This window comes from Pieris rapae, chromosome 19, assembly GCF_905147795.1.
Source record: "Pieris rapae chromosome 19, ilPieRapa1.1, whole genome shotgun sequence".
In the NCBI taxonomy this organism is placed as follows: domain Eukaryota; kingdom Metazoa; phylum Arthropoda; class Insecta; order Lepidoptera; family Pieridae; genus Pieris; species Pieris rapae.
The window spans coordinates 5,975,001-5,986,505 of record NC_059527.1 but is presented as its reverse complement, the minus strand read 5'-3'; the positions used below and the strand labels follow the sequence as shown (position 1 = coordinate 5,986,505).

General features: G+C 34.7%; 1 protein-coding gene across 1 annotated transcript; it reads right to left on the bottom strand.

The window, feature by feature from the left end:
- Positions 1–1,973: 1,973 nt before the first annotated feature.
- LOC123690026 lies at positions 1,974–3,452 on the bottom strand. The gene has a single exon (XM_045632478.1). The coding sequence runs from the start codon at positions 3,450–3,452 to the stop codon at positions 1,974–1,976; it is 1,479 nt and encodes a 492-aa protein (XP_045488434.1).
- Between the last annotated feature and the right edge of the window lie 8,053 nt (positions 3,453–11,505).

Below are 11,505 nucleotides of genomic sequence, written 5' to 3'. Positions count from 1 at the left end.
AATGTCGGTTAGGTTTTTCCTGAAATTGATTTATGATAATATATTCCTTTGCTAAACACCGACAAAAGTTCTGTGAGTTTGAAGATTACCAGTTCACCGGTAAACAGAAATCAAAATTTATAAATCTTTTTCGTGCTGTATTTATCATCGTTCTTATTAGATTTTGGTATTTTTTTAGATGTATAAACGTGACTTGCCTAACTTGGTTTCTTGATTAATTAATAAATAATAACATTATCGACAAGTATAATTTCAAATGTAACAGTTTGTTGTGTTATTCTACGGTAGTGTGTCATACGATTATTACTTTTAAATCAAACAAAATTCTATAGAATTGAAGTTATTGTAATTTTTTCCAAAACATCGCGTGCCTCACATGGGGTGTGTAAAGGTGAATGTCTATCAAAATAATATCAAACGTCAAGCAAAGCGATTATCGTGTCAATGCGTATTAAGAATTTTATTGCGGCAATGTTATAGTCAAATATTTATGGAACGTTTTGTTATACTAAGTTTTCTTTATAACATTGAACCTATATCAAAATTTTTAAGAATACAATTAAATACCCTTACTGACCAAGACACTGTCGAAGTAGTTTTAGCGTTTAGTCAACATATTTTTTGGCTTTACAAAGAGGACTATTAAAAAATTGTATATTCTAACAACATGCAGCGACACCAACATTCTAAGGCTAACCATCACATGTACTGATACCCTGAAAAGTGCTTACATAGTTAATCCGGCCACTTGGGATATATAGAACATCGTGACCTTAGCTTCTGGGGCCTTCAGGCCAGTTAGAAGTTTGATGGTCGAGGATTTAGGTTGGAGGGACTGTTCACATCGTGTGACGGGATGTAGACTAGATTTCGCCGTTACTGCCTTGATTGCTGGTGCAGAGTACTGAGTCCCACATAGCCCTTCACCACAAGACGCATCCCGGGAGGGAATGGCTGACGTAAACCTTACATGGACTCTTTTCGTCTGATCTTATTGGTAGAATTATTATAAGGTACACAGTATAACAATTAAGAAACTGGAACCAGGCAAAAATAATGTATTCAATTTAAAAAACTTAATTAAGTGTTGTACACTTTTACCAATTATTGATAAGTATCATTTATTAATAGTGCCAGCGTATGGAGTGCAATGAATGGAGGTAATATAATTTCCAAAAGGAATAATTCAACTCATTATTACATCACCAATTATTCATTAACCTTATGTTCGCCTGAAAGTGCCTCCCATGTGTGTATGCGAAACATTACAATAATTTCCTTTATTAAAAAAAAACAGACTAAAACCTATGTAAAATAGAGGTATATAGGTAAGTATATAGAATACGCACTGGGACAATTGTTAAGATTGTAAAAAAATATTTTTAACTGAATCAACCAGCGAACAAAATGCAAATAAATACAAGCCCCGCCGCGGGGAGCAACACATTTCGTACTTTTCGCAAAAAATTGTCTATTTAAAACCCTTTTGTGGTCGAAATCGTCGATTCGAAGAAAGGTCCAGTTTTTGCAACAAATAAAAAGTAAGATATTGTATTTGTTAAGCACAAAACTTTCACCGAACTTTATAGAGCAAATATTTAGCGAAAAAAGGTTTTACCTGGAATTAAAACCTTTAAAAATATTGGAGCAATCCGAACTACCGAGGTTTCGACAATTATTGTTTATGGTGCGACATAAAGACAATAGTTAATCCTTTTTTATTTATTAGTCTAAAGAAAGCAATGTTTACGGTTAAAGTACCGTTAAACTTAATGGCCCTTTTTTTTTTTTTTTTTTTTTTTTTTTTTTTTTTATTGAGGGGAATGCATTTTCGCACAGAGTGTGGGACTCGCTCTTAAAGCCCTACCCACTAAACCCCTCCCACCAATCACGTCACTGTTGGGGTAACTTGGGCTCGCGTTAGCATTCTACCAAGAGACCCCGTGACTGGCTGCTGCAGCAACCATCTTCCATTACATTGACATCGCCTGAGAAGTCTTTACAGTAGGGTTGCAATTTCTTGCACCTAACACGTGATTCGCCGCCATGTTCTCGCTTGCACATATAACACAATGTGGTGCTTCGTCACATCTGACAGATTTGTGTCCCGCTTTTCCGCACCTATAGCACACATTGCTACGGTCCTCCGTGGATGTGCATGACGCCCGTGTGTGTCCTAATTCCAAACATTTATAACAGCGCAATGGGGGTAATTTTAGAAGAACTACCTCCACCAAACTCCATCCTATTATGCACTCTCCTTCCAGAATTATTTTTGCTATTGCAACTGGGCAATGAACAAGCACACTTCTTATTCTGTATCGCCTTTCAATGTCTTTACACCTTATTAAATCTGCTGCGCAGTTTGCTTTTTTCGACAGGGCAGCAATTACGTCCTCGGCAGTAACTGCATCGTCAAGGCCTTTAACCCTGAGACACACCATTTTTTCTGGCCTACTAACTCTCGCCATTGTAAGAAGCGCAGCTTTTAATTTACTGGCGAGTAAATCTGCCTTTTCTTTATATGCCTCGCCTTCTATTTCAATAAGACGCCCACCTGCAGCTGCCCGCCTGATGTTTATGTGACTTATGCTTAACTCAGGTAAAGCTACACTCTTCCTTGCTTTCTTAATAACCTCAGCATATGTAACACCATTTTCCTCAGCTTCCTTTTCTAATGTCACTAGTACTGCTGCTGACCGGGGTACAGTGAGCAATGCCCCTCCTTTGGGTGGGACCACCTCATGTTGCACTATCTTTTTATTTCCTTTCCTCGAAACAACACTAGCCCAACAATCTGGGCGTGTAGTTCCCTCCGGTGAGGTCTGTAGATCCAACGTCATTATCGATTGATCAACTACTGTTTGGTCCGACTTCGACTTTAACTGTTTAGGTAAAAGCCTATTTTCTATATTCGCCAATTTTTTCTTCAAAAGTTCCTCAGTTGAATGCATAATTTCGCTTTTCAGATCTTTCCCAAATGATTTTAAAACCTCCGTTAGCCCTTCAGCACCATTATCAGACTGGGCTAGAAGCTTCCTCTTAAGTACCTCCATCTCTTTCTTTGATTCCTCCAAGCGCATCTTTACACGAGTACACTTCGCTTTAAGGCGAATAATTTCCTCCGTTTGATTTTGTAGAGGAAGATATTCAGCTAATTCTTTGATATCCCTCGCTGCTGCTTTCATTTCCTTTGCATACTTTGGTTTTGTGTTTCCCGATTTTAATGCAAGCACGCCAATTCTTTCGGATAGTTGAAAAACCCATTCCTTTATTTCCTCCACCGAAGATTCTTCCTGTACCTTTGATTCCTGTATCGCTTTTAATGCTTCACGTGCCTTACTCAAGCCTACAGTAGCAACTTGGGTAGTTTTTCTCCATTGTGTCTCCTCTGTTTCCGTGTCTGAACCTGTCATCTCCCGGGATCCGTCACTCATTTGAAAATCTTCCATTTTAAACAATTGTGTCGTATAACACAAAGAAAACAACAATAGTTTTCTAACTAATTCACCTTCAATAATAAATGACGGTAGCTAACGCCTACCGACATTTTAGAACACTCAGTAATTAATACGCGTACTCAACGCAATATTTTCACGCTCACTCGCAGCACTGAACCGGCAACACGTCCTATCCGGTCGAGCGCCCGACGCCGTCTCAAACTTAATGGCCCTAGTTATAGTAAATATTTACATAACTTTATTAAATTACATCATTTCCATAATATTTCGCCAGACCCTATTACTTTGATAAGAAGTGTAATAAAGGCATAATTATATGGTAAATATGTAATTAAATGTGAAAAAGTACGTCACAAAGTAGAATTATGTAAATGACTAAGCACTTCTTTTTCATAAACTCAATTTTTTAAAAATCATTCAAATCAAAAGCCGACCTAATCCAAAATCACAAACAACAAAGCGACAACTCTCTGTTCGCTTTTTGTGGGAAAATGCATTCCAAAATCAAATTTCTACGCCACCTAAAACCCTTTTCATTCGAAATTTGAAATTTCGAAACTGTCATTTTATACGTAATTCATCATGCACATGTAGAGCAGATGCGTTCGCAAATAAACACTTATTGACGATGCTATTTACATTGTACTCGGTGAAAGGTTCTCAACCCGTCTAAAACACCTTTCGTCCCCTACATTCGCTAGCATCCAATTGCATTTTAAAGTTTGTTCCAATTTTAAACTTTTTTATACTATGCTGAATTCTCCCTTGAATTATATCCTTATTGTATAAAACTATGTAGTAATCAATATCGTTAAAACCATCAATGTTGTATTATTCATCAAATGTTGTTTATTGAATTATAATTCACCCGTATGTGTTTGCGGAGTAATTTGACATCCTGGTTTTTTGTAAATAAATTGACTAATTTTAGTAAGATACAGTTTAAAAACACTGGGAATGTTTTAAGCTAAAGCTGAATATTATTGGAATTATTATTATTAGCTTAAATATACATTAAATTAATCAGTACATAAAAATGAATCTTTATGAATTTGAGGAATTCTCTTTACATCCGAAAGTTTTTACAGAGCTTTAAGTGCCATGTTCCCTGGAAGTGCGAACTAGATAGTCGATGTAGCTCTCAAAAGTGTGAAATCCTGTTGCAAAAACTTTCAAGTGCTGTGCTACTGACATTCAGAGAATTGGGCAATTTAAAACGGCATTTCAAATTATTATTATTTTTTTTATATGTAGATTTTATTATACTCGTAATCTTTTAATACAAAATAGGTGAAGAAAATCATTATGCGAACGACATGTCTTGTCCATACAGATGTCCTACACAGACGAGTCTTTGCGCTGAGTCTGGTTTCAGAATATCAGTCACTGAAGATTAAACTAAAGAAAAATTATAGAATAAATTACGACATAGGAATCACCCATAAAGGGCTTAAAGCACTGTTTGATTATGGCTAACTTATAAAATAATAGCTGAAGAAATAGCAATGTCGTCATTTTAAGAACGTCTTTAACTGAAGATACTAACTGTAACATCCACGTGCTGGACCAGGTGGTTAACTAACGAGCGTGCTCCCACGGGACGCGAACCCTGAACTCGTGGTATTTCCTGAAGACCAACACAGCCAATTAGGAGTATCCGAGTCACATTCATCAAAATACCTTCTGAACCATTTTGATTGAGTCATTAATTTTCTCCGAAAACTGTCTTTAAAACTAATTAAATTTAAAACAATAGAATTGTTGACCTCAATAATACAGAAGATTCCTGGCAATAAATTTATCATATATTTTTTAACACTTCGTTGCAATACAATATAATAATTAAACATAATTATATGAAAAGGTAACTAGCGGCCTTATCGCTTTCGAACGATATCTTTCAGACAACCACTATAAAAAATTTATTAAATTAAATAAGGTAGGCAAGAAGTGTAAAAAAACAATGTAGTTATTAATATAAAACTAAACAGAAACTAAATTATTAATTCTATAGTTAAAACATTTTTTGAAGGTTCTCTCTTCGAATTTTATTCTATTTGTTTTTTTTATTGCAACCGTTTTCCTTAACTTCCGCTTAGCGAAACATAAATTTAATATTTTTAATATGGGAACTACAAGTTCCGGGCGAATCCCTCGGGTCAAATAAGTCAATGGAAGCACTTGGCCAATTCCCAAAACCATCATAATACCATATCATTCGAACAAATACTATTTTCTTTCTATATTATGTTACGTTATTTGCTAGACAAATAGTACGTCTAAGCGGCAGATTTATTTACAATGTGTCCACTATCTAACTTTACTAAATAAATATATTAATTTCGTATTAAATACTTTTTACAATGATATACCATAAAAAGCTTAAAATTTATACATTCAAAATGGCGCCTAATTTCTAATGTCAACACAATTTCGCGCCTATTTAAGCTGTTTATCACTTAAACTTTATGAAATACTAGCGGATCCGACAGACGTTGTCCTGTCTACACGTCTTTAATTTCAAAATTTCAACTTTTAATAAGCCATTTTGATGAAAATTATTATTCAAATGTTATAACAATATCTAACGATCCAGCACATGGTCACACACGATATAACACAATGATAACAAAACTTTTTTTAAATTTCGGGACAGACTAAAATTAAAATTCAAATATTATTTAAAATTTGACACTGCGATGGTAGCGCCGTCTGTCGGATCCAATGTAAAACATTTCAAAATCAACAACAACTAATAAATTGAAAATTAATTAAAAAACATTGTCCAGCGGACAAAATTGTGAATCTAAACCATTCCCAGATCCCCTTGCACACACACAAAAAATTTCGTCTAAATCGGTCCAGTCGTTTAGGAGGAGTTCAGTCACATACACACGCACACAAGAAATATATATATATTAAGATTAACCATATTTCATAACGTTTAAGTGATTTTTATAGGACACAGGTTAATCGAACAGAAGAAAAAGTCACCAAATTACTATCACCATTGAGGAATAGACCAATAGACAGTCACAATGCCAGGAGGTTCCCACGTGCGACGCCAGCTTTTAAGATTTTGTATGTAAATTAGAAAAACAGTTTTAAAAACGAATGAAGTCTGTGCTTGAACTAAAGTAAAAATTTACTTAATTAGTGATGTAATAACTTCCTTTAATGTATATACTTACCACCTTTTGTGACTGAGCCGCAAACTAGCTGATATGGTCTCTGGCAGAATGACAAGCGCTGTGGAACAGTCTGCTCCTCAGCACAATGCTGAAATGAATGCCAATTACACACACGTATTACACTAAAAACGTACCTTGATTTTTACTTTAATTATTGTTATTTTTTGTAGTTCTGTGTGTGTGTGTTTTATTAGTAATAGTAAAGTCTAACTTTTTACGTTTAAAAGAATAAAAATCAACCGAAAAGGTCTTTGAAATAGGAGATGCCGTAATGTTTGAAATGTAGCGACAAAAAGGTCCAATCGACGCCTCCTTCACTCTCGACATGCCAAAAACAACATTTTCGATGATTTATGAAGCAAATTAACGAGAATATATCCTCATTCTTGAGCATCATTTCCTGCTAGAGCAAAGTTGCAACTGGCCCGAAAAAACCTAAGCAAAAATGCGCAACCTTTTCAAATTCCGCAGAAAGTTTTGTTACTAATCATATATTTCAATGGCTTTATACTAATGAACACGCATAGGCAAACTTGTTGAGCCCTGAACTGCTCTGAATGGCGCATGGGGCAGATCAATAGTTGTATATTTGCATTGATTATTTTATTAATATAAACGGGTCACTGAATACCGAAACAAATATTGTTTCACCTGGTACACCTGGAGAGGATATATGGTCTTCATGTGTAACCCTTCTACTTAAGCATATAATTTAAAAGCTTTTAAACCTTACCATACTCTAATGCCTAAAATACCTACTTGACTGCAGGAAACATGACAATGCCCGGTTTCAATGAAACTGCACTTTATAACTATGCAGATATGTACATAGCCTTATTTTAGAAATATATTCTATGCCATTAATAATAGATATGCGTTGTTCAAGTTAATAAATATTGACATTTTATCTATCTTTAACTTAGCAATTTCATTATTTATTTAACCATCTAAAAACTATCTGTGCCTCCATAAATGTCAAAAACAATTTATGCAGTAAATGGTGGAATAGTGAAGGATCGTTGCCGACATCCGCATACCGTTCAGCTCGTGTTACGATGTTTTTTATCTGTGGAAAAAATATCGATAAAAAATTTTCGCGCGCTCAGCAAGTGGTTCGAAATCATAGATTAAAATAGGATCTACAAAATAGTTAAATATTAATGACTTCTTGTTCTGGAATATGGACACCTTTTGGCCGGCCGGCCTCCGCCTAAAATATCGATTTGGTTTTTCCTCCGTCCATTTCTCCTCAGAAATGTTTATGATGTCGTCAGCCCATCACTATTGTGGTCTTCTGCAGGTGGCATCACGGTCATTTTTGTCTGACCCGCAGACATAAATCTATCAATACATTTACCGGGGACTTTTGTGTTTTCACGGCAGATTTTCCTAAAAAGAAGTGTAAACGTAGTCATATCTACTAGATTTAAAATATTCTATGATCACTTTCAACGTCATTCATTAGTCGGGTCGTTCATCTTCATTGCATGTGACTAAAATACTTTAGTTTTCAACTCGATTTTAGTAACGAACTTAGAAAAGTTTTGCTTGTTATATTAGTTTTAATCGATAGTCATATTTCAATGTTTTTCAATAATTATACGTTTACGTTGAGTAGTGTAAGCCTAGTAGTTGCAGCGTGCAACTCTTATCCCTGAGGGCGTAGGTTCGATCCCCGGCTGTGCACCAAAGGACTCTCTTTATATGTGTGCATTTTATATTCGCTAAAACGGTGAAGGAATACATCGTATGGCAACCGGCTTGCCTTAGACCTACCATGCCTCCAGAGGGTGTATCAGGCTCAGGAGTCTGATCCCCTACTTAGATTGAAAAATGATCATGAAACAGATACAGATCTGAAGTCCAGACCCAGAAAGGGTTGTAGAGCTGAGTTTGAAAAGAGCGAGCGTGTCAACCATCTCCGACATACATCTTTATCTTAACAGTGACATTTATTTCCAATGTATAATAGTCAGTCGGCTCCTTCTAGCAACCCACCAGTGCGTATCATTAAAAAGTGTATTAATTATTTGCGAATTATTTATGAAACCGCTTACTAACGAGGTCCACAACATCTAGGCATAAACGTACCATGGTAATTTTACTATTGAAGCTGATAAAGATATTTACAAGTCCTTACTATTTTGTTTATATATAGCAATCGGGCAGTAGAATAGAGTATCTTGTGCGATACACATGTTCTGATTATTAAAGAAAGATACTTAGGCCAGTTTGTCAATAAGTCGTAAAGTATCAAATATCTTACTATATTATATATATACTATACTACCAGAAAAGCATTGAAAACTAGAGACAAGTATAAAGAAAAAACACAGTCGTCAAACGGAGACCCATGTCAAAATTTGACAACTAGTTAAATCAAAATCAAATTAGCGTATACATTTGAAACTTAACAAAAAGTTTAATTTCTTCAATAAAAATATCTTATTCACCTTATTCATGTAAACAAGTACACTTATAAACGTCAGAAAAGAAGTTAAGTTAATTTTAAATTTACATGTTCCTTGTCGACTTGCTACAGAAAAAAATCCTGCGTTTTTGATTAACCAAATTAATGTATTACATTGAATACTAGGATAAATTCTGTATATATTTATACAGGTATTATTGATTATAAATCTTTATATTACACTCGTATTGCTTCCTACTGAAAAGTCGGAACTTCCAACCCCGGCCTCGCTACCAGTACGCAAGTCAATGATATTGCGTTAATAACCAAAATTTTATAACCTTAAGACTTCCTATATTGTACAAATTGATAAAATCGTTAAGCCTTAGTCCACTCAAGACTGGTCGATTGACACAAATCGCCAGACAAAAGACCTTTTTATCGCCAGCATCTGCAACCGGACACCAAGATAACACCACAATGACTCCCGAACATAAATCTCCATCCAGAAAATTTATAATTATTTTACGCAGTTGTTTTTTTAAGAACCGATTATTGATCGTCCACCCTCGCATCATGAGCCCATTGTACGTAAAAGAGTGCATTTTTTCTGGTCATTTTAAGGGCTATTGTAAAAAGATGGACGAAATGGGGGACATTTTTGCTTAATGGCGTACAGCTGAAGCTTTTTGTCGCTTCTAACCTCGTGTTTTTGGGTCACTATAGTTAGAAGTTTCGTGTAAATATATTGAAATTATTTCAAAGGTAAAATTTTCTTCATATCGCACTAGTAATCCTAATGCAATTGTTACATTGATCACTTTTGAAGGAATCGGGAAACTTTGGCTATAAACTTGAAACGACTATTGTTTTTAAACTAACCACAAATATACATAATTAGCTTAAATATATCTATCTGTAAACCTTTATGTTAACCTTAATGTGTGCCGTTTTATTTAAAAAACCTTTCGTTCACCTAGCAAATCTTAATTTCACATACTAACATTTCACCATTTATGTATAAAAATATTTAAGTCACTTTTAAAAATGATTTCTGTGCCAATATATAATAATAAAATTATAATTCGAATGACTCATTCCAAATACGAAAGTAACAGGATTGCAAATTACAAACGAACCTTTTTGTTTCTTTAAAATCAAAGACAATTAATCTTCATCTGCCAAAGCAAACAGTAATTTGCGAAGTCTGTGAGGCGAATAGATGTTATCTGTGCGCCACCGAGGAAGTTCCCAGGATTGACACTTAATTACGACCACCTGTAATTTAACGAGTTATTTTAAAAAAGTCTACCTACTACAATACATCAGTCTCATACCGTGACAGTACTCGGACCGTATCAAGCATAACATAACTTTTTTTTTAAATCCTACCGTTATTAGACCAAAGAAAATGGCCTGCCAGCAAGTCTAGTACTTAGGTACTTACTATATATATACTATAGATATAATGTATATTACTTTTTTTTCATTTTTAATTTGGTGTTAATTACAACGTGGTAGATCCTATAAAATTATTAATATTGCTCTCCTTTGAGAGAGGGTTTCGTCTAAACATTCAACCCTAAGAAAATCTTAATTACAATTGACAATAAACTAGATTCACAGTGTTGGAAAAGTTATTCAAAATCTACTCTACCGTCGAATTAAGGATTCTATTATACCTTTAATATACTTTATTACTAATAAGTTTGGCACTAGTACATACATGAACATTTAAAAATCCTTATCTATAATCTTCCCCTGCTTGGCAAATTGTTATCTAAAACAAATCTGTAGTGAAAACAGCCAAGTTTAACCACATAGATAATTAAATTATAAAAACACCCGCATCTGCCATTTAAATTCATTATGTAGATAATTTGCTCTCCGTCGTTAATAATAATATAAGTTTCTCAATTTTTCCCGCTCTTAAAAATAGCATTACCATAACAATTAACGAGCAATTAGAGGAAATTTTTCTTATATAACATAGAGGCAATTCTCTTGGCGTCAGACTTTTGTATCTGTTTCGTGATCATATTTTTTTCTAATATGCAAGATGCTGGCAACGTTTACCTTCGCCACACGAGGTTTAAATGCTCATATAGAAAAGTCCATTGGTCCACAGCGGTGATTTGGACTCCAGGACGAGAGTATCTTCGTCTTTAACGCGTCTTTCTATATAATATACAATGTGAAAAATAAATGAAAGCATAAGGATATAGAATACTTCAACAAAAACGTCAAAGTACACAGGTGCAAATGATTTTTTATCTATAGAGTTTTTCATCGCGCCATATGTACAGGGCGTAAGGCGTTCGAAATTTAAACTGAACAGCTGAACTCAGAAATAAATAAGAGGCCATGACACGCGCCGCGCCTCCCCTTTTATAATTATTTCATTTTATTTTTAAATTGTTTTTTCTACTCCACAAATTCCCCT

Bases quoted from the DNA above. Each gene is read 5' to 3' on its own strand.
- LOC123690026 (XM_045632478.1), bottom strand. From the start codon at position 3,452: ATGGAAGATTTTCAAATGAGTGACGGATCCCGGGAGATGACAGGTTCA.